We start from the raw sequence: 23,000 nt of genomic DNA on the forward strand, positions 1-23,000 counted from the left end.
AGAGCGTTTATCCCAGGCTAGTGGGGGAAATTTCTTTGGGAATGCCTTGTGCAGGCAATATTTTGTCACTGGAAGGCAGCAAAGAATAGCTGAGAAATTGGATTGGGAGGGGAGACATTTCTCATGGCTTAGGAACCTGCTTTGACTTCTTCAGGTATCTGCAATGATGAACAGCACACAGTACAGAATGGGGAATTACAGATGCTTTGTGCTTCTTTTAGGAAAACCATGTTGGGATTTACTGAATTCAAGTAGCTGCATTCTGGAGTGAGGTGGAATGAAAGCCAAATCTAATGCTGGTAGGGATAGATACCTAATAGGAGTGAGAGATACAAAAATAGGAGGTGAACTTGCTTTAGATGCACAGGGCTATTAAGAGAACAAGAAGCAGAGAAAGAACCTGAGAGAGGCTCTTTCTTGCACACACTGTTTTTTCATCCCATGCCTCCAAGGGGAAGGCTTCAGGGAGGATAAAGGGCTTTCTGGCTGTAGGCTACAGTTGGTATGTTGGCTAGAGCTCCATGAAATCCAATGCGCAGTTCAGACAGAGGAGACACAACTGTTGGCAGGTTCCTGTGACTCTGGCAGGCTTCAGTGGGAGTTATTCTAAGAACACAACATGCGGTCGGATTACTGAGCTCTAAAAAATGATCCATCTGACAGTGTGCAACAGCTCCCAGCCCATTCCAGCCAAGCGAAGACAGGGCACTAGGCTTTGAATATCCTGCAACCAGGTTTGTGATGGAAACAAACTGCCCTCTGTAGTCTGTGAACCTACACACTCCCAGAAATCCATCACAAGCGCACCTCGGGCTTTAAATAGGGAGAACAACAGATCTTTAGAACTGGCAGCTTCTTGTGGGGTTATGACCTTGTGTTTTTTTAATTTGTTCCTATTAGTGATGTTCTCGGGTTTAGCACACTCCATAATTCTGTCTCTGGGTTCCTAATATCTGTGTTTGTTGTGGAGCCGTTAGCAAATAATATACCCTGCTGCCTTTCTGTCTCCTGGCTTGGTACAGAAAGTGGCCCTTCAGAGAGCAGAAGGTGAAACAGGGATACTGAGAGATGGGAAATAGAAAGCAAAACATAGAAGCTGGAAGTGACTAGGTGACTGTAAATTCTGCACCAGCTTCTTGTACGTGCGACTTGACAGATTGTAATGGAATCACATAGGCTATGTCTAGACTATATCCCTCTTTCGAAAGAGGGATATAAATTAGACAGATCGAAATTGCAAATGAAGCCGGGATTTGAATTTCCCACGCTTCATTTGCTGGCCGCGCATTCTTTCGAAAAAGGGCTTTTCAAAAGTGAAACCGCCGTCTAGATGCGGTTCTTTCAACCCCTCTCCCCTTTTTCGAAAGATCCTGTAAACCTCATTTTTTGAGGAGTACAGGATCTTTTGAAAAAGGGTTTGTTTGTTTTTTCAAAAAAAGTCATCTAGACGGCGGTTTCACTTTCTAAAAGCCCTTTTTCGAAAGCGTGCAGCCACCATTATGCAAATGAAGTGTGGGAAATTCAGATCCCGGCTTCATTTGCAATTTCAATCTGTCTAATTTACATCCCTCTTTTGAAAGAGGGATGTAGTTTAGACATGCCCATAGTGTCTATATTGGAGCAGAATTTGGCCTGCTTTGTCAGAGATGGTCTTGGTGATATTTGTGAGGGGATTGGGCTCGCTTTGTATAAACTCACAGATTTGAATGGTGTTGCACCACAGATGAATCTTCCCATAAGCCATATTTTTGCTGGTTTATGAAAGTCTACAATTCTTCTTGTAAAATTCTTTCTGGGTCAGTTTTTCTTTCTTTCTTTCTTTCTTTCTTTCTTTCTTTCTTTCTTTCTTTCTTTCTTTCTTTCTTTCTTTCTTTCTTTCTTTCTTTCTTTCTTTCTTTCTTTCTTTCTTTCTTTCTTTCCCAATTCCTCCTCCTCTGCAGACCATCCTCCTCTGTAGACATACACATTCCCTCACATTTCAGTAGAGGCAAACAGGTTTTGAGGAGTTCACTTTGTTCTGCTGAATTTCCATTGTCTTTTTCCAGCTCTGGGCCAAGCCAGCATTTTGGAAGTAGTACCCTTTGCTCCATAAATGCAAGTCTGGGAGGCTACTGGCTTGAGTCAGCCAGATGAAGGCTTTGAAAAGCTATAAATATTATTCTTGGCAGTAGATTAAGTCTGGACTTCCCATGTTTCTACTGGAAGTCTCCATGGAGGACTCAGCGAGTTAGAGTGGAAAGTTTCTCAACCCTTCATTAAAGGATCTGGGCAGGGCTGGCCTTAGGCTGATTAGCCCTATTCCCCTGAATGGGGCCCCGCACCCTGAACCCGGAAGTGTGCCGGGAGCTATAGGTGGTGAGTTAATATTCAGAGCCAGGGCCCTGCTCCAGCAGTATGTGGAGCTGGGTCTCTCCCCCAGCTCTGCCTGGAACAGGAGCAGGCCCCGGCCCCCCTCCCCGCCAACCCCCTGCGCGTCCTCCCACCCCGCCCCCAGAGTGTCCCCCCCCCCCCCAGCCCCGGACTGTCCCTGCTGTGCGCGGCTCTCAGTGTGGCTCCCCCTCGCTGGCGCATGCTGCTGCTTCCATGTGCAGTATTTGAAGGTGAGTGGGGAGGACGCCCGGGCATAACATGACGTCACGGCCCGGGACTTTAAAACTCCACGGAGGCACATTGCATCGCGTGGCCTGGCTCTGGGTTCGGAGCCCAGGGCCCAAGCGCAGACTCTGGCCACGCAAAGTGGAAGGCAGAAGGTAGGGGAGGGGGAAAACTAGGGGAAAGGGGCTTGTGCGGGGCGGGAGGGGGGAGGGGAAGGGGCTTGTGCGGAGGGGGGAGGGTGGAAGAGGAAGGGGCTTGTGCAGAGAGGGGAGGGGAAGGAGCTAGTGCAGAGGGGAGAGGGGGAGGGGAAGGGGCTTGTGCGGACGGAGAGGGGGAAGAAAGGGGAAGACACCAAGAGAGGGTGGAGGGGAGACAAATGCCAGGGGGCCAAGTGCAGACAATGAGCAAAAGGGCAGGAGGGGAGGTGTCAGTGGGAGCTTGTAGTGGAGAGGGACATTGGGGGCTAAAGGGGGAGGTGCTGAGTGAAGGTTTGAAAGAAGGGGTGGACATGAGAAAGGTGGGGATGGAGCAAGTCATGTGTGAGGGCACAGAGGGGCAGGAGGGGAATGGGGCAGAGAGTGGTGAGGGGGTGGGCATCAGGGAAAAAGAGGGCAAAGGGGGCGGGGGCAGTAAGGGAAGGGGGAGGCACCAGAAGGGTGCAGGGCTAAGGGAAGGTGCAGGTGCTAGGGGATTCTGGGGTGAAGCAGAAGGGCAGACCCCTGCAGGGGAGGGACCAGCACCAGAGGAGAGAGGCAGGGCAGGTATGTAGAGGGAGGTGTTAAAAGAGGGGATGAGGAGGGGTAGCTCACATGATCAGAGCGGGGCTACTGGAGGAGTGGGCACAGGGGGGAGAGAAGGGCTGGTGGGGGGCAGGTCACAGGAGGGCTGAGGGCAGTGAGAAAGGCAGGAGTCAAGACAGCAGAGGAGGGTGAGGAGTTGGGGGGCAGCAGGCACCAGAGGAGATGATGGAGCAGGGGGAGGAGACATAGCAGCAGAGAGAAAAGGTAAAGGTTTATAAAATATTTATTAATAACTTGGGTGCCACAGTGGCACATCCAAACAAGCCACGTGAACTCAGTACAGGTGTACAACACAAAATCCATTCTGCTCATGGGAGGAAACTCTTAAGCTATGTCTACACTGGCAGCTTCTTGTGCAAGAACATCTTGCACAAGAACACGTCCACATTGCCATGTGCAAGTTGTGCTTTTGCGCAAGTGCGTGCATGGCAGTGTGGACGCTCTCTTGAGCAAGAAAGCTCCGATGGTCATTTTAGCCATAGGGGTTTCTTGCGCAAGAAATCCCTGCCAAGCGTCCACACTGCCCTCTTGAGCAAGAGAACTTACACCTGTTAGAAAAGAGCGTAGCTCTTGCGCAAGACACCCTCTCTTACCACTCCATACTGTAAATTTCCTTGCACAAGAGCAGGCTGGCAGTTTGGCTGCTCTGTGGGTTCTTGCACAAGAACGGCTGTACGTGCGTAAGAAGCCGCGAGTGTAGACATAGCCTTGGAGGGAACACTTCCCCCAACTCTCTGCCCCCGAGTTAATGTCACACACATTGGGTTAATGCAACTCCAGGATAGCTGCATGCGGGGGGGTTTGGTGGGGGCCAAACGAATCCCTGTTGGTAGGAGGATGGTGGGAAAAGTCCTTCAAGAGGGGTGACATGACACCTTTTACTTCTGGTCATCTGTCCATCTTGCCCCGAGCGTGTTACTTCCGGAGGCCTGGTTAATGAGGGTCAGGGAGTGTGGCTAATGGGGCACCACCAAAAATTATACAAATATGCCAGCCCTGGAGGAGGAGTGCGTTGGCTGCCTGCGCCACAGGAGGTGTGAGTTTAGCACAGGGTTTTCCTGTGCCGCAGGATGGTATGTGTGTGTGTGTGTTGGTGTGGGATTTTTTTGTGCTGTGGTTTTTTTTTTTTCTCAACCTAAATTGCTGTGGGGCTCCGTCGAAATTGTTTGAATTGGGCCCCACACTTCCTAAAGCCAGCCCTGGATCTAGGCATTGAATCTTTAACAGAGAGCTTTACTTCCAATTGTTTATCCACATTTTTTAGTTAAATAAGTGTTTCCAAAAAACTTCTAAACCAATACTCTGTCTCCCCAGAGAGTTTTTAACCATCCAAATACAACATTCCTTTTTAATTATCATAGTTTTGATATTTGTGATTGTCTAATCCTCCTAGTTTTTCACACATGCATGTAGCCTTCCATGGAAAACAAGACAGAAAAGACCTGAATGTTTAAGGTTCAATAAAGAAAGCAAGAAGAAAAGCCTTCCATACTTTATTGATCACAAAATCTTCAGAGGGTAGCCATGTTAGTCTGTAACTGGGAAAACTTAAAAAACAACCAATAGTCTAGCAGCACCTGAAAGACTAACAAAACATGTAGATGGTATCATGAGCTTTCATGGGGTCATACGAAGAACTGGTTTGTGCCCACGAAAGCTCATGATGCCATCTACATGTTTTGTTAGTCTCTAGGCTACTCGTTTTATTGATCACAGTTAGCCTGATCTGTTTTCTTTTCCTTGTATAGATCCTTTTAAATTCTATCCAGACAATATAGGGAACAGAATTTTCAGTCCAGACTTCTGCTCTTTAAACACTGGCCTCTGCCACATGAACTAAATTAGAACATTCCTGAGTTAGGGGATAGTATTAGGGCTTATCACCTCTCTGCAGGCCACTATAGATAGAAATGTCTAGGCTGCATCTTCTTTCTGAGATCATATCTCTCTAAACTTTGGTTTGCATTATTTCCTTGTTCCAGGCCGAAACGAGCTCATTGCCCGCTATATTAAACTGAGAACAGGGAAAACGCGTACAAGGAAACAGGTAGGTGTGAAGTTGACTGTGTTACACTGGCTGCTTTGTTTTTGTCCTGTAGGATGGAAGGGCTTGTGTGAATAATTGCCTGTCTGCTGGTTGCAGTTAATCTCTGCCTCTCGGAAAGAGATCATCGCAGCTGGGTAATGAGAGTTGTGATCTCAGTCGATCTGAGTGTCTTCCAATAGGAATGTAGCACTGCAACACAGGGAGATGTCCTTACATTCAGTGAGATAGTAAATATCATATTTTTGGGTTACTGAGAGAGGCCATTAACTGGCTTAGGCCTATGGTACCTTTCTCCCCTTCCTTCTCAATGACTGGAAGTTGTTACCATCTAATGGGTGACACATGAATGGCAGTCTCAATTCTGTCGGTTAGACAAGAGTCCCATCGTCATAGCTGGTCCCCTGTTAGGCCATCCCATTTGAAAGGCCAAAGAATGAGTAGCCCTAGGAACAGAACTCCCTACACCTCAGGGGTTAGAACACAGTGGGTGGTTCGGGCTATTGAGAATAGCCTGGCATTGCTGGATTTCAGGTCTCAAGACCTTTCAGTTAAGAAGCTTTCAGGCACATACAAATTCAGGGTTAGCTTTACTCCTCTCTTAACTCACCCGCTTTATAGAGGAGTTGGGCAGAGGCTCAGGCCTTATTTGTCCCCTTTTTTATGATGGTCGTATGCTAGTTGTTGGGATTTTACTCACTTTTCCCCAAACCAGTTTTGGGATTTCAAAAAAGCCATATGCCGGTTTTCACCCAAACGTTGGCTGTCTGGAAACCTGGGGCTTATTTGAGGGGAAGCAGACAGGGACAGGCTGAAGGGCTAGGGTCAGCAGAAGGCTCTCCCTGGCAGAGGAGATGGGTACTCATGGGTTGCAGCCTTCCGCTTCTCTCCTGACCCCAGCCTGTTAGTGCAGCCCCAATGCACAGAGCTGCCCCTCCTACATAGAGCTCCCTGCTGATCCCAGCCCATCAGTCCTGTCAGCTTCTCTGCACAGTGGGGCAGCAAGACAGGCAGGGGGTCCCAGATAGAACTGCCTGGATGCTGCAGGGAATGGACGGCTTTCTCAGCTATTGCCTCCTCAGTCTCTGACCCCCATCCCCTGTGAGCGCCAAGCACTCCTTCAGTCCTCTGCCTACTGCCCATTGCTTATGTTTTTTACTGATTTTTAAAAATAAAGCCCAATGAATTCCCAGGGGGATTAACAATGGCAAATGAAGGCCTTAGGCATAGCCTGTGGAGGAAAAGTCATGGGAGTCAGAGGAATTTATAAAGGCAAGGGTGGTGAGATGTAGGTATGAAATCCCTTTGGGGAGCATCCCTTCTCTCTGGACGAGGCTGTAACGTGGTACTATAAGCAGAGCAGCAGCTTCTGCCTTCATTCTCTTCAGGGCCTAAGGAGTCTGCTTACATGCCACAAGTCTGTGCTTTCAAGAGCCGTTGAGTCAGCAGAGGCCTCTAATTTGACACCTGTTCTGAGTCCCTGCGTCATAATCACAGTAGATTTGTTTACATTTGAGTTACCTCAGAAATTCCCACTGGAGACCACCCAGAGTTACACTAGTATGGATTTATTGATTGAGGAATTAATCCTCTACTATAAGCACTATATAGTTAAATTAAAGAGGATATAGCTGTCACTAAATGTTTAAATTAAGCTATCTCTCTCTCTCACACACATTCCTGCCCGCAGGCTCTCACACACTTACACAGGCACATGGGTTGCAGAAGAAGCCAAGACATGTAGATTCTGGAGGGTCTGTCTGCTGATCATGGCTGGGGGAGCTGGGCAGGAGAGAAACTGGCTGCAGGAAGAGGAGCTTCTCAGAAAGAGAGCTACTGTCACATGCTCTCTCCTTTTCTTGCCTCTGTACAACTCCTGTGACTCATCACCAGGGAGCATGCCCAGACTTCCCTTGATCCAGTAGAGCAGCAGTATCTCCTTGATTGGTCTGATCACTCATCACCTGGCTCCAGGTGCTCAGCCTTGCAGTTTCTAATCCCAAACACACATTAGTCTCCATGCACACACACATTCATATTTTAGGGGAGAATGCAGTTTAGAGCAATTTACAAGCAGTGTGGATGAAAGTTACAAAAAATTGGAAGGTTTTACAAAGATTACGACCAGTTGCCGAGTTTAAAAGACAATGCAGCTGAAACAATTACAAAGTTTCAGAGACGCATTTACAAATAATCAGTAATGAAGTGATTTAGAAGACAACTGTCCTCCTCCCCCCAACAATGCAGTCACCAGGAGGTTTTTGTCAGTCTCTAAGTCATGTGTTGGCAGGACCTCACAGTTAGTGTATTTCCAGAAAATCCATGTGTAAAATCAAGTAATAGCTCAGGCAGAGGCTTTTATGCAACAGTTTGGAAGAAAGTCTTACTACAACCTCTCTTTAAAAAAAAAAAAAAAAAAAAAAAAAAAGAAACTGAAAGGATTGCAAATTCCCCAATGCACAGACGTCATGGGCTTCTGTTCAGTATTGCAGGCAACACCCAAGTTGTCCCCTTGAATGAGGATGGTACTTGTTTTCCCATGCAGGTGTCCAGTCACATCCAGGTGCTGGCGCGTCGGAAAGCCCGGGAGATCCAAGCCAAGCTAAAGGTATGCTGGGCATCCTTACCCATAACACAAACCCCAGCCTGTCCCTTATAATAGCCCTGTTAGAAGGGAGATCAGCAGTTAAACTGCTGTAAGCCGGGGAGGAAGAGGCACTTCCCAGGAAGTGCTGAGCTAACACTTGTATTGTTATGGCTCTGTGGTGCTGGAGGCAATTTCTATTTAAAGAATGAAGAAACAATGACTTTCATTTCTATGGGGCTGATTTACCTCTGGTGTATGCCGCCTTAGTCTGCATCACAGGGCTCACAGTGGCAGAACATACCTGAGGGTGGAGGAGAGTTTGTGGTGGCATAAAATGGCCACAACCTCCATTTCTTGCACTGCGAGAGCTTGTGATAGGGTCAAGATGAGACATGGGGATGAGCTGACTCCTGGTGGAAATCCAATGGAGCTTCCAGGACAACCTAAAGCTACCTCAGCTAGCATAACCCCAAGGGCACGGCTGTGGTGGCAACAAGTACCTCCTCAGGAGATGGGTCTGTGTTGGGGAGGAACAGGCCTCGCAAGTTGTGACTTCCTATGCCAGCTGAGGTGACCTTGACCACGTGTCTAACACATGTCTGGGTGAGAAATATAATTTAGGACTGAGCTGCTTCGAAGCTGTAAGTGATCTCTGGGGTGTATTAACAGAATTGTTGTATGTAAGACACAGAAGGTTATCATCCCACTGTACTCCATACTGGTAAGGCCTCAGCTGGAGTGCTGTGTCCTGTTTTGGTGCCACTCTATAGGAAAGATGTGGACAAGGGTTAGAAAACATGACCAATAGGCAGGCTTGGAAGGAGGAAATTTTTATCATTAAATGTTGGTAAACATCAGTTTCACCATACACACGCAACCTGAAAAAACCCATTTCTAGCAGCAATAACGGAAAGTTACAGCTAGGCAAACAAGAGAAATGCTGCTTGAGAAGGTATCAGAGTTTGATTTAAGGATATTTACTGTGTATATTTTGACGTGTGATATTGACAGTTTGTGTTTTAATGGTTATAAACCTTTAATTTTTTCAAGTTCAGTGTCTATTGTCATTAAATAATTGCCTCCCCCACCTCATTATTTCCCACAATGTTAAAAATTTAACTAGATAAAAATAAAAAGCCCTTAAAAAGCCATAATTTTTGCAACTGTGAAAATTTAAATAGACAAAATAACTTTAAAAAAAAAAACATCTGCCAAAATTATTTAAAAAGATTAAATTCTAGCAGGCTCACCTAAAGAAAGGTTTTAAAAACCCAGGGTATGTTTAGTCTTGTGAAAAGAAAACTGAGGGGGGGGATGTGATAAAACTTTTCAGATATGCTAAGGGATAAAGAGAATGGGAATCAGTTGTTCTCCATGTCCACTGAAGGCAGGACAAGAAGTAATGGGCTAAATTTGCAGCCAGGGAGAGATAATAGGAAATGCTTTCTAATTGTAAGGGCATTAAACATTAGGCGGTTGTGGAATCCCTGTTGCAGGAGGTTTTTAATAACAGGTTAGACACACACTCGACAGAAATGGTCTAGGTTTACTTGGACCTGTGTCATTGGAGCAGGCTGGAATTGATGACCTCTCAGGGCCCCTTTCAGCCCTACATTTCTATGACCCCTCAGTGTTCATGATCAGGAGCTGACCCTCTTTAAATAACCCAGCAGGACTCAGGCCCGATCAGTGTTGAATTGCATGCATGTGCATTTTGAGCCCTGGCCACTACTACACTTTCTACCCCACTCTCAGTTTCACTGTAGAGCTCTGTTCTAGTTCTGTGATCTGTGAATCATGTCCCCAGCTGCTTTGGAAAGAGAAAGAAGTTACAAATTACAGCTGCACAGTTTCTAAGATGCTAGGTCTGGCTCTCTGGTCTGAAAGCCTGGGTGCCAGTCAGTGATCTATTCAGGTGGAAACTGGCATGAGAGACAAAGTGTGAGTAGGAAAGAACAGCCCACCATGTGCCAGGAGTTACTGGATTTGTATCTGTCACTTTGATACCCATCCTGGAGCACCACAGCCCTGAGATTTGGCATGATGGGAAAGTGAGCCAGCTGAGCCTGCTTTCACTTAACACCTAGGGGCAAAGAGCCTTCATTCACAGGGAACGAAATTGTCTTGGGGAGCTCCATTTCTAGCATCCTTTTATATTTCCTTGGGCCTTGCTGTGAGCTCTGCTCAGATGCCTGCAGTGAACCATTTCCCCGCACAAAGCAGTTCCTTTCTGACCTGCACAGACAAGTCTGCTTCACTGATTTAACTTACTTACTTCACTCCCCCCACTCATGCTTGTAAAGCAAGTAGATACAATCAGAGTGGTGACTGCCCTTCTTCCTGCTGACATCTGCGTGCTCTCCTGCTGCTGGTTCCCCTGCCATATCAAATACACATTTCGTGTTTATACCCTGGAGATCAGACCTGCCATGTTCTGATTTATTTGGCAGTTAGCAGAGGGTTATTTCCACAGCTCAAACAATAGTGTATTCTGCAGCTGTCCACAGTACCTGTAACAGGCTTGTGCTCCATGTTTATGATGAATTTAACAAAGATAGGGTAAAGCTTGAAGAAGACTTCCCCAGAAGAAAGCAATTTTCTATGGCCCAGTTGGCTAAAGTATCTGTCACCTGAGCTACAGCCAAACTGAAAAATGATCTGCTAAGAAAAGAAGTGGGGGAGAAGTTGTCCTCATTTCTTTCTTTACAAAGCATAAGAAGGGCTGGAAGGGGCAGTGGGCAGGAGGGAAATGGAAGGACATTTTTGTTTTTATGACTTCAGCGACACGAGGAATGTGAAGTCTGCTCCTAAGTTCCCTGTAAGTTGTGCCGCCTGCACCCCAAACTTCTAGTCCAGCCCTGAACCTATCGTTCCCACCCCCGAGCCTGCTCCCCAACAGGAGCGTTACACTCACCCCACCCCTCCATCCCAAAGCCTGAGACGCTCATCTCTGATCCCATCCCAAAGTCTGCACCCCACAGCAAAAACCCTCACAGCTTTGCACCTCTGCCCTCTGGCCGAGCCTCCTCATACACTGTAAACCCCTTGGCCTCACCCTACCATATGAATTTTATTATGTGCACCAATATAAATGTGATGTGTCACACATCACCGTGTCACACGTCACCTCCACATTGGTGCACATAAGAAAATCAATTCCACTCAGGGGTAGGAAAAATTAGAGGGAACACTGGTCTGCTCTTCCCTATTTTTGCTGGATGTCCAGAGAAATTGATTGAATTTCTCATCCCTTAGATGCAGGGGAAGGGATCAATGATGAATTTTTAACAAAGACAAGTTTGCTTCCACCTCTTTGTCAGAGATTTGAATTAACAAAATTCAAAACGTAGAAAAAAATTTTAAATGGTCCAATTGAAGATCCCTTCTACTCTCAGTTGCCCAGTTTTCATTTCTCAGTGACAGTGTGTTGTTACTCTACAGGTTGTCTGTCATTTCTTATGTCTTCCACATAAAACAGAGTAGACTACATTTGAATTTCAAATGGAAAAGCAAATTTAAAAAACCCTTTTTTCAGTGGTGGCAATTAGAAAAATCTTTTTATATGATCAAGAAACAAAAATGGATATAATCTTTTTTTTAAATTAGCAGGTCATCTCGAAAATATTTTCCTAACACCTTATTTAAATAGGTCTCTGCAGAGACATTCGCAGGCTTTTGAATATTTGTAGGCGTTGTCAGCAGTTAAAAATATTTCCCTCCACATAGTGAGTGCTACCAGCTGGTTCTGTCAAGGCCCCATGGAAAGCACTATAGCTGGAGACCATTTCGTCTGTAGAGATTCAGTTATTTTCAGGGTGTTTTTTTTTTACTTCTGCTGGTTTTTTGTTTTTTTTTAATTATTAAGCATTCAGGGATTTTTGAGGGAAGAGAATATATTTTAGGTACTAAAGTTAGCTGCAAGGGAAGAAGGTACTACTTTTCTTCACTTGTAAGAGGTTTCCTATTCTCAGTTGTTTATGAAGGCCATCATCCCACCTGTGACATCACTGTTACAATTATGATGTCACAGACAGAGGAGAGTCTAAATTAGGAACTGGGTAGGGAACAGGGGAGTGGGAGGGAGAGTTGTCCTACCTGCTGCAGATGTTCCCTAGCTGGGAAGAAGAGAACTTCCTGTAGAAAGAGCCTTGATATTCCTGTTGTACATATGAAACGTGCTAGTGACTACATAGTGTCATTGCCCACCAGCATAAATGCCCAGCTCCATAGCATAACTAAGGCTTTGTCTGCACTTGTGGTGGCATGTAGGGTATGTGTAGCTACATGCCGCAGTGAGAAGCTCTGGTAGAGGAGATTCAGCGGGACACTACACTGCCAAAAATAGCAGTGTAGATCAGCTTGGCTGTGCAGTGCATATACCCTAGGGTTCAGGCATATAGGGCGCTCTGCTCCTCTAAACTCTGCTTTGCCATCTACACTGCTACTGATAGCTCTGCTAGCTGGGCATACAGTGTCCATACACTACACAGCACTGCATGTATTGCTTTCCTCTACAGTGAAAGCTGGGCTTTCCCGCCATGCATGCCCAAGGGCAATTTTATAGTTGCTTACAATTTGTTTTCTCCCTGAAAGTACGGATTATAATAAAGTAACCGATCCTCACTTAGAGTAGCCCACATGCCAGGTTGGAGGGGATTGTCTGGTGGTGAGCTGTTTTTGTGTTACCAGTGAGTCACAGTCTAGATTTTTATTCATGGAAAAGTATCTGTCCCGCTCCAGCCCCTTGCCAGTCATTCAGAAATGGCTGGCTGGATATGACTCTCATGCCCCATAACACAACCTCTCAGCCTTGGAGCTGAGACTAAGTGTGAAAAGGTTCAGCCCCAAAGGAGAAATGTTGGGAAAGTGCTAAGTGAACAATCACCGGATTTTATAGTGGAAGTTGCAGCCTTAACTCTGGTGAAGGACAGAGCTATGTGTGTTGGAACATCACTTGTGGTCTTGCTGAATGACTTTACTGGCCTGATTTTTCCGAGGTGCTGAGCACCCATTTGTCTGAAGGAGAGTCGTGGATACCTAGCACTACAGCAGGCCATATATTTATTATTATAATCACCGTGTCTGTTCTCCCTCCTCTCCCCGCTAGGATCAGGCAGCTAAAGATAAAGCCATGCAGAGTATGGCTACAATGTCATCTGCCCAGATCATCTCTGCAACCGCCTTCCACAGTAAAATGGCATTGCCGGGCCTCCCACGACCAGCCTACCCTGCTGTTTCCGGGGTGAGTGAAGTGTCTCAGTGGAAACGGGGCAGGAGAGTCAGCTAGAGATAAGGATTAGAAACTGTGACACACACCCCATAAACACACCATCTGGGACAGGTTCAGAGTGCACCTCATTAACATGAAGGGCAAATTTGCCATGTAATAGCAACATTTAAGCTGGTGTAAATCCGAAATAACTCCAGTGAAGTCAGTGGAGACGCACTTTGCCGATGTAAAACCAATGTAGACAAGAGGGGCGTGTGCTGTTGTAAGATGTCTGTGCTGTCTTTTTTGGCACATGGTTCCTTTGTATTGGGCAAATCCATCCTTGCCGTCCCTTCCTAGCCCCCATACAGTCATGAGGGCTTGTTTACCATGGTGACGGGTGACCTCATCTGGAACTCAAGAGAGGTGAGACCTGATCGAAAGGCCCATGGGTGTCAATGGAAAGACTCCCCTTGACAGCAGTGGGCTTTGACCTGGGCCATAGAACTTTAAAATTCTCTGTGCCCTGCCGGAGGAATCCTACTGAGATCCCGAGGGGAGGGATACTCCTTCTGTCAGGGCAGGGGGAATGTTGAGCCTCTGGGACTATATAATTCAGAGGCTGTGCTAAGGGGATGATGGAGGGTCAGATACATAATGCAGTCTGCGTCTTGCTTTAAAGCCGGGGTGGGGACCCTTTTTAGGTTGGGGACCGCTAGCCCGCAGAAAAATCAGTCGGGAGCCACACGTAAGTCAGAAGCAAAACCAAAACAAAACACCTGGCCCCCAAGTGAGGAGAAAAAAGCCCTCACTGACAAGGCCACTAACTGAGAAGCAGAAAAAAAACCCCACTCTCCTCACTCGCTTCACTCATGCAACTCAGGGCGCCAGGATTCCCCTTACGCTCCTCTTACGAGAGGGGGAGGGGGAGTTGAGGCTCAGGGCTTTCCCCCAAGACTGGGTGAACTCCTCTGGAAGTCCAGGGCTAGTAGATTTTGTAGAAGCCCCGGAGATCTGGTGTGGGGACTAAAATGAGGGGTTCAGTGTGTGGGAGGGGACTGCCAGAGGGGGTGGGCTTCCTCCCCCTGCCAGGCAGAGATAGCCCTGCAGGGGCTTTAGTGCTAGCTTCCTGCCACTTCCCTACACAGCGGGGGGTTAGCACTCACACTCCAGCCATGCGAGGGTGGGATGGGTGCTGAGGCTCAGAAATTCACCACGGAGCCGTAGTGCCAGCACTATCTTGCCCTGTGGGGGAAGCCCCAAGTCTCGTGGGCTGGGGTCAAAGCAAACCGGAGCCCTGATCCAGTCCATGGGCTGTAGGTTCCTCATCGCTGCTCTAAAGCCACTAGATCAGTCACCTGAATGCCCCAGCTCCAGTAATGGGAGAACCTTCTCTCTCTCTCCCTCTCTCTCTCTCTCTCTCTCTCTCTCTCTCTCTTCCTCTTCCTCTCTCTCCTCTTTTTTTGTTTGTTTGGTTTTGGTGCTGCCAGTTGTAATGCACTGCAATGTAATGTAGCAATCGGGATGTAACCTGATAAATAAGGAGACAATGACGTCTGACTGCCCGCTAACCAAAATGCTAGGCCCAGCTGTGTTCCTCCCTCATTCCTCCAGCTACTGTCGCCTCCATGTTCCCCTTGGACATTGTTACCGCATGACATATCAGCACCCAGACTGCCTTTCTCTCTCTCACTGTTTCTCCCTCTACCCTCTCCACTCTGTGAGAGGTCAGGAGAATAATGGTTTGGAATGGAGTCAGTATTCCTGGTTTTGAAGTTGGACTGATCGGGTGTACCCAGTATTCTTTGAGCCATGGAGCAAAAAACCTTAGAGCAGGCATGGGTTTGCAAGGCTTCCCCGAGCCTGCTTTCAAGATTCACATAGCCAATGCAGAATGCCTGTGTGCAGCACAAAATAACGTTTTTCCTGCTCCATCTCTGAAGAGAGGTCTATTTCCTGGTACTAGCCTATCCTGAAGTAGCCTCCCAGCTCATCTCAGTGTGAGATGCTGGGTTAATTACACGCAGCCAAGGTGTCACAGTGACTATGGACTTTGAAATTGGATATCCCAAAATGGAGCCACTCTTACCCAGTGACTACCTCTGGAAACATTGGCCTTGCCTACCACATCCTTTCAAGACCCCTTGGTGGCACTGCAGGGGGATAGGGACTAACTTAGCCCTTCTCACTGTTGTACTGTGCCATAACCAGCCTCTGACAGGAGGAAGATCTGGCTTTCTGTAGCCGCAGGATGGTGACCGTGTCTGTACTTTGGTTTTGCAGTTTTGGCAAGGAGCTTTGCCAGGCCAAGCTGGATCCTCTCATGAGTGAGTACTCCCACACCTAAGCATACAAAGCATGGCCAAAAGACAGTATAAATGCATGGGGATTAATGTCTAGGTGGGCAGGCCACATAGGGAATCAAGTCAGAAGCTCTGCAGGTAAGGAGATTGCAATCTTTGAGATGAGCTTGAAGGACTCCCTGGAGTGAGTCTATACTATGGGAGGTGTAGGTAAGAATGCTGCGTGCTGTTTGGGTCCCTCTTTATTGTGTTGTGCATTGGGTGCTCCACTGAAGTTAGGTTCTTAGAGTATTGACTATTTGGCCCCCTTTCTGGGTCCTTCTTGGGTCACGTGGAGTTACATCTCCCCACCTCCCTCAGAATAAGCCCTTCACCTAATTTGTCCAAAGAACTGAACAAAATGCTTTGATTTTTCATTAATTAACTCTCATGTGTATTCCTGCAGCGTGAAACCTTTTTCTCAACAAACCTATGCTGTTCAACCTCCACTCCCGTTACCAGGTAGGTAGGGAAACACCATTTCTTGTGTAGCACATACACATCATATTGCCATGTGAGAAAATCATAGTTCTTTAGTTGTAACTATAAAAGAGACTTCCGCACTTCCTGCCTCTGAGGGGGAAATGGGAAATTCAGACATGTCACAAGGAACCACAAAAATGAGAACAGCCTACATCTAGTCCCAGACTTAGTCTATCCAGCTACAGATTTACCTAACACGACCAACCAATGCTTGTTCCATCCAGCTCCACTCACTTAATCTAACCGTAACCATAACTGATCCAGCCTTCTACACCTGTCCTTTTCAATTTCTCTCATCCCCATGTACAAAAAGCAACATTTACTTTCAGTCTGAATGACTCCACTTTTAATTAAGGGAAGCCACAAACATAAAAGAACAGTATAGCTTCTGAGAGAGCACAGTGTGTGTGTGTCTCCTCTACAACAGGCCGCAGCAACTCCAAAACCAAAATGACGGCTTTCTCTGCACGCAGGCAGAGTTATTAGACAAATAGGATGAGACTCTGAAAGCTGCCTCAGGATTTAGATGCCACGATCCCATTAGTGGAAGCGGAGCAAGACTAAAAGGCTTGCTGGAGATTATGTAATAAATCAATTGCAGAGGCAGGATTAGAACTCATGGGCTACGTCTACACTGGCCCCTTTTCCAGAAGGGGCATGTAAATTTCATGAGTCGTAGTAGGGAAATGCGCGGGGGATCTAAATATCCCCCGCGGCATTTAAATAAAAATGTCCGCCGCTTTTTTCCGGCTTTTAAAAAAGCCGGAAAAGAGCGTCTACACTGGCCCCGATCCTCTGGAAAAAGTGCCCTTTTCCGGAGGATCTTATTCCTACTTCAAAGTACTACTTTTAAAAAAGCCGGAAAAGAGCGTCTACACTGGCCCCGATCCTCCGGAAAAAGTGCCCTTTTCCGGAGGATTTTATTCCTACTTCAAAGTACTACTTTGAAGTAGGAATAAGATCCTCCGGAAAAGGGCACTTTTTCCGGAGGATCGGGGCCAGTGTAGACGCTCTTTTCCGGCTTTTTTAAAAGCCGGAAAAAAGCGGCGGACATTTTTATTTAAATGCCGCGGGGGATATTTAAATCCCCCGCGCATTTCCCTACTACGACTCATGAAATTTACATGCCCCTTCCGGAAAAGGGGCCAGTGTAGACGTAGCCATGAGGTTCCAGCACCCTGCTTCATCCATTAGATCGCTGTTTTCACCACAGTAAGGGGTTGCATTTCCAATGTGATGATCTCCACAGATGCCTTGCTCTAGAAGAGCAGAAGGTGTTTTTTCCAACCCAATCTCAGCATTTCCTCCTTCACAGTGATGGATTTTCCTGTGAGGTAGCCAAGCAGCTTGTCTTGCTATTCATGTGAGGCCCAAGCCAGCTCCTATGGAAGTTGGTGGGACCCTTTCCTTTCACTTCAGTAGCAGTTAGATTAATCTATTACTTAGTAGCATGCGCAGGGACACTTGCTCAGAGAAGAACAATTGAGGAGCTGGTCAGAGGAGGGACAGCGTGCTGGGTCTGTGGCAAGTGTTTTTACATGCGGGTTTAAGTCCAAAAAGATTTTCACTGGGCTGTGACATTAGATGCAGAAAATGACAGTTGTTATCGACTTGGCTCTTTTTCATTTCATTGTATTATCCCCTTGCATTAAGGGTTTGATTCTCCCGCGGGCCTCTCACCTTCCCCATCGGCTCCACCTTGGCAGGGGCGAAGGGTTGCCAGCTCCAAACTTTGGATGTTAGAATTCTCTGCGTTCTTGGAACAACAACAAGACCAAGACACGGTAAGATACAAACCTCACTCCCATTTGCCATATATTTTTCTTCTCTGGATAGTTGTAATTTACACTGTTCAGCCTGGCTGTCTACACTGCAGCATTATTTCGGAATAACATTAGTTATTCCGAAATAACATTGTCCACATCTACACAACAAGCAGTTATTTCGTCATAATGTCAAATAATGTTGAGCTGGAGGACTGCTTGCTCCAACTCCTGTAACCCTCATTGTACAAGGAGTAGGGGAAGTTGGGGGAAGAGTGCTTTATCTCGAAATAACTGCTGTGTAGACTAGGGATGCAATAGTGTAATCAATTAACCAATAAGCAAAAGTTTATCGGTTAATGCTATAGACTACACGCATCTCTTCCCTCCACCCCCTCCCCCAACCACTAAATTTTTTAGCAGGCTGGCCAGCAGCCCAGCTCAGTCCCAGCTTGCACTAGGTCGGGGACCTACCACTGCTACGGCTCTGCATTTGAAGTGTATTAGGAGCCAGGTGGGCAGGCAGCCTGGTTCGGTTCTGACTCATGCCAGTCTGGGAGCTCAGATCCCCCCCGCACAGGGGCTGCTGCCACTCCATGCTGTTGCCTCTATAAGAGGCAGCAGCACAGGGCAACAGGTAACTGGTCTGTGATGGGGACGGGTTTTTAAACAGGCTCCCCTTGTGGACCAGCTCCTACCTGGCACCCTGCGCTTCTGCCTCTGATACACATGCAGCAGCACGGAGTGGGGCTGGAGTACACTGGCTGTCGGCCTCACCCCCAGGGGCTACAGAATAGTCAAGTACCCGATAGGAATTCATGAGGTTAATCCGCTATTCAGTTAACTGATAGTCGACATCCCATGTGTCAACAGCGCCAAAAGATAAAATAAGCTATTTTGATTTAAGCGACGCAATTAGCGTAGCTCAGATTGCATAGCTTATTTCAAGTTTAGCCCTGCTGTGTACGTGTCCCTTGTGTCTGGTTATTTCACTGTGTTTTGAAACATTCCATCCACTGAACTGCTCTGCACTGGCAGGACAAATTTAGAAGCCAGGCTTGGGAAATTTAGAATCTGGTACAGACAGATTCTCTGCCTCCATCAAAATGCCTCAAGGCCCAAGAGACAGAATAACATGAAGCCAATGTAGCCAGTTCCATGCCATTGACTTTTGGTTCCCCTCCTAGTGTAGTGGGGATTCAGGATATGTGCCGGGGTAGGAGGATGTGGCCAGAGCGAACAGCACATGGTGATCATGAGCCAATGGAAGAACCCCCAAAGAGTCATTTATGTGGGCCAGTACAGAGACTGCTCTAAGTTGGCTGGGGCACTTCCTGCAGCATTTCCTGTAGTGTTTTCTTAAGGGTCCCACTCCCACATGATGTTCATGCCAGTTGTGATGTCACTGCTTCTTGGAACTTAGGGTCCAAAGGGGCTCCCTTTTCTGTCGCCGTCCAAAAGCTCCCTTGTGCTTAATGGTCAGATGGGTCCAGCTAGTCCACTCTGCTCCCATCTTTTCTGCTGTGAAGCGCATTGGGGCATTGGGTGATAAATGTGAACCGAGGCCCATCCTAATGTCTCGCACCTGTCTCCCTGCAGTACAACAAGCACCTGTTTGTGCACATTGGCCAGTCAAGCCCCAGTTACAGTGACCCCTACCTCGAGGCGGTGGACATCCGGCAGATCTATGACAAGTTCCCTGAGAAGAAAGGGGGCCTGAAGGAGCTCTTTGAAAAGGGGCCGCCCAACGCCTTCTTCCTTGTCAAGTTCTGGGTAAGAGAAGCAAGCTCCCAGCCAGCCCAGCTGCTCCTGCTCCTTTTGCTGTTTTGTGGGAAGTACCGGATGCCAACTTTGCAGTGTTGAGTATGCAACTAATTCACCCACTGCTGGCATCTGGGACTCCCCCCGAAGAGCAAAAGACCTTGTTATGACATTCTGGCTGGGGCGAGGCAAACATTTGGTGTTGCCTTCTGCAAAGCTGTAACTGACTAAACTCTTGGGAGTTTATTTAGTAGCAATTAAGACCAGTGGTTTAATGATTGATGTGTAAGGGAAATCCTTCTCCTCTGCAACCATGAAGCGATCTGTTCCCTGACTCTAGGACGGTATCCAACAACTTTCCACCTGGGTGCTCTATTTTCCCCATCCTGCCCTATCTTACTTTTTCTGTGGGTTTGTATTATCTATGCACAAGTGACTTCTACTATATACACACACTGAGCACAAGTCCAACCACACGATAGAAAACATGCACCAAGGAAAGTGGTTTATATAGAAAATGTGTTCTTGAATCAGCCTAGCAAAATTCTATCCTCTCAATTGCCTGGATAGAATTTTTGAGGGTCAAGCTGAGATTTTGAAAGAGCTGTAGCATCGTGCCACTGCATCTTGTTTGTGCTGTAGGGCACAGAGAAGATAATTTGGAGACGAACGTTGTTGTATTATAAGATTACAAATAATAGCAGCTTGGGGTCATGGGAGCGCTGGATGGCCAGGGGATCTCTAATGAGAGATGGAACATTTCACTTTAAGATTACCACTTGCAATTCAATGCTGGATAAGTAACGAGACAAGGAGAAACAAGCTGATGGTTTTAGTCCCATTCGTAGTGGATGCGCATCCTTCTCTCACATTATGTTAATGGCACTAACTGAGCACCTGATTGGTAGGCTCAGCAGAGACAGCATAGAGTTCACCAAGCAGGGTGCATGGCTTCTTTGCAAACACCTTGGCTGTGTTTTGGACTTGTGTACGCACCTGTGTGTTTTTATCCCACGTGGCTAAACAAATAGTAGATGCCACTGAAGTTTGAATTCAGCCTTAGTTTGAAGGATGTCAGTGGCACAGGATGAATTTCACCCAAAGGGACTACATGTCATCTCTGTGCTGGGAATGGGTGGGGCATCTCCTGATCACAGGACATGGACTGACAGCTCCTGGTGTTTGGGGCATTCCAAATCCTGGTCTTCAGTGGGAGGGAGGCGGGGGGGGGGGGGGGGGGGATGGGAGTGCTGTAGAATTTGGAATGCATCAGAGAGTGCAGGCAGTGATACCCTCCAGCATACTGGTTGTGATGCCATGTGGGCACCATGTGTCGGTGAATCATGGAGTATATATGTGTATTTTATCTGGTGGTGACCTTCCTGCGCGCCTGAAAGCAGACGTGTAACCATTATCCTGTGACCCTGTTGCTGCTTATCATAAGTTAAGCAAAGTTGGACAGGGTCAGTAACTGGACTGGAAACCTCCAAGGAATATCTACTCTCTGCCAAGAGCAGTATTTGATTCACCGCATGCCAGTTTGGAACCACTTTCTCAGCATAACGCTAGAGAGTGCAGGGCCACCAGGGAAGCTTTCTTTTGGCAGATACGGAAAACAGAGGTCTTGAGCACTTGAGATCATTCATGATTCAGTGGCATTTTTCACAAGAGCAATGGTGCTAAGCTGGTAGAGTTTCAGGGTGGTGCATTGATGAGAGTGTTATTTCTAAAGTGCACTAATATGTTGTGCATGATTTGTTGGTGCACTTGACCGTCGCGTGGTTTGAAGCAGTGCTGGGTTAATGTGAACTAGGGAACCTTTAGTACACGCCAGTAAGTTCGACACAGACCACTTAAAGAACAGCACTCTGGTGTGTTTTAGAAATCACACCCATATAAAGCATATTATCCCACCATGTAGACAAGCCCAATCCCACTGACAGTGGGGCAAAGGGGGAAAACTGTCCCAGGGCACAGCGATTCTAAAGGGCCCAGGGCTTCTGATTGCTGCTGCTCTTGGGCCCTTTCAATTGCTTGTGGCTCTAAAGCAGAGCTGGGCAAAATATGATCTGCAGGCCAGATCTGGCCTGCGAGAGCCTCATCCGGCTCCCTGCCTGCCCCGTCCCCACTCAGCACTCAGTGAAGCCAGCTGCCATGGGGCCATGTGCTTCTGTGAATGCTGGGAGCCTGGAGGAGGGGGCAGAGGCTTCTCACACTGCTCTCACCCCTGTAGCTCCGATTGGCCAGTTTCTTGCCAATAGCAGCTGCCTGTTTGCAGTGTCTGGGAAAGTGTCAGTGCATGTCCGCCCTTTCCAGGGATGCAGTGTCTGGGAAGACATATGGGGGCTGGACCAGGGGTGCAGAATGTTTGGGTTTCATGGAGTAGGAGTGCAGGAGGGGGGCAGAGGGTTGGGGAAGAGAGGGACTGGGGTGCCAGAAGCAGGCTCTGGCTGCGAAACCTTACCTAGGTGGCTCCCAGCCAGCAGCCCAGCAGGTTCCTTAACCAAGGTCCCTGCCTTCCACACCCATGTATTGCTCACAGCAGCTACAGGGGCCATGTGAGCCCAGAGGTTAAGAGGGGAAGGCCTGGTGTGACTGTCAGCTTCCCAGGACAAGCCGTTGGCTTCTCCATGGCTGAATACTGGAGCTGGTTGGGCAAATGATGAGGAGGGAAGAGGTTTCTGCAGGAAATGTAGACTTTCTAGGGAAAATCTAAAAACAGAATTTGCAGCCAACAACATTCAATTGGAAATTCTGCCACAGTGTCTCATGGCAGTTGTAGTTCAATGTGCTCTGTGGACTCGGCTCTCTGGCCAGAATACACCTCCCATGGTGCCATTGGGTCTTTTCTTTAGTTGAGCAACCATAGTCTATCATAGGTGATGCAGTTTGACTGGGACCCAGCCCATGGGGGCATAAGGGAGTAGAAGTACAGGTTGGACCTCCCTGGTCTGGCACCCTCAGTCCCCTCTGCTGCTGGCCTCCAGGCTCTCACAGGGGCAGCCAGCCTCCTGCTAGGCTCCCCTCCTGACTGCCAAGCCCCCTGCCCCAGGACCGGCCTCCCTGCCCCCCAGTCGCTAGCCCAGCTCCACTGCTGGCCTGGCTGCTGGACTCCCAGACGTCCCCCACTCCCAGCTGCTGGTTTTCTCTGGTCCAGAAGGATCATGGATGTTGCCAGACCAGAGAGTCCTGAACCAGAGAGGTTCAACCTGTACAACTTTCATGAGGTACTGTGTCCGCTGTTTGTAATAATGTTTTTGGCAGAAAACTGAACGTTTTGGATGCTCTCTCTCTCTTTTTTTTGTTTGTTTGCAAAAAGTCAAAATGTTCTCCAGAAACCAGACCCCTCATATTAAAAAAAAAAAAAAAAAAAAAAAAACCCCAAAACAAAATCATACTTTTTTTTGTTATATAAA

At 47.4% G+C, this 23,000-nt stretch overlaps 1 protein-coding gene across 2 annotated transcripts in view; it reads left to right on the forward strand.

Annotated features, from left to right (window-relative positions):
- The window catches only part of TEAD4 (TEA domain transcription factor 4), an 81,106-nt gene that overhangs the window by 39,754 nt on the left and 18,352 nt on the right, over positions 1–23,000 (forward strand). For both annotated transcript variants that reach the window (XM_075900387.1, XM_075900376.1), the window contains exons 3-9: positions 5,378–5,442; positions 7,985–8,047; positions 13,134–13,268; positions 15,519–15,562; positions 15,984–16,039; positions 17,714–17,844; positions 19,423–19,596. In XM_075900387.1, coding sequence (XP_075756502.1) covers positions 13,158–13,268; positions 15,519–15,562; positions 15,984–16,039; positions 17,714–17,844; positions 19,423–19,596 — 516 coding nt within the window. In that variant the 5' untranslated portion in view covers positions 5,378–5,442; positions 7,985–8,047; positions 13,134–13,157. The remainder of the gene's footprint in view (positions 1–5,377; positions 5,443–7,984; positions 8,048–13,133; positions 13,269–15,518; positions 15,563–15,983; positions 16,040–17,713; positions 17,845–19,422; positions 19,597–23,000) is intronic.

Source organism: Pelodiscus sinensis, chromosome 1, assembly GCF_049634645.1.
Source record: "Pelodiscus sinensis isolate JC-2024 chromosome 1, ASM4963464v1, whole genome shotgun sequence".
NCBI classification, from domain to species: Eukaryota; Metazoa; Chordata; order Testudines; family Trionychidae; genus Pelodiscus; species Pelodiscus sinensis.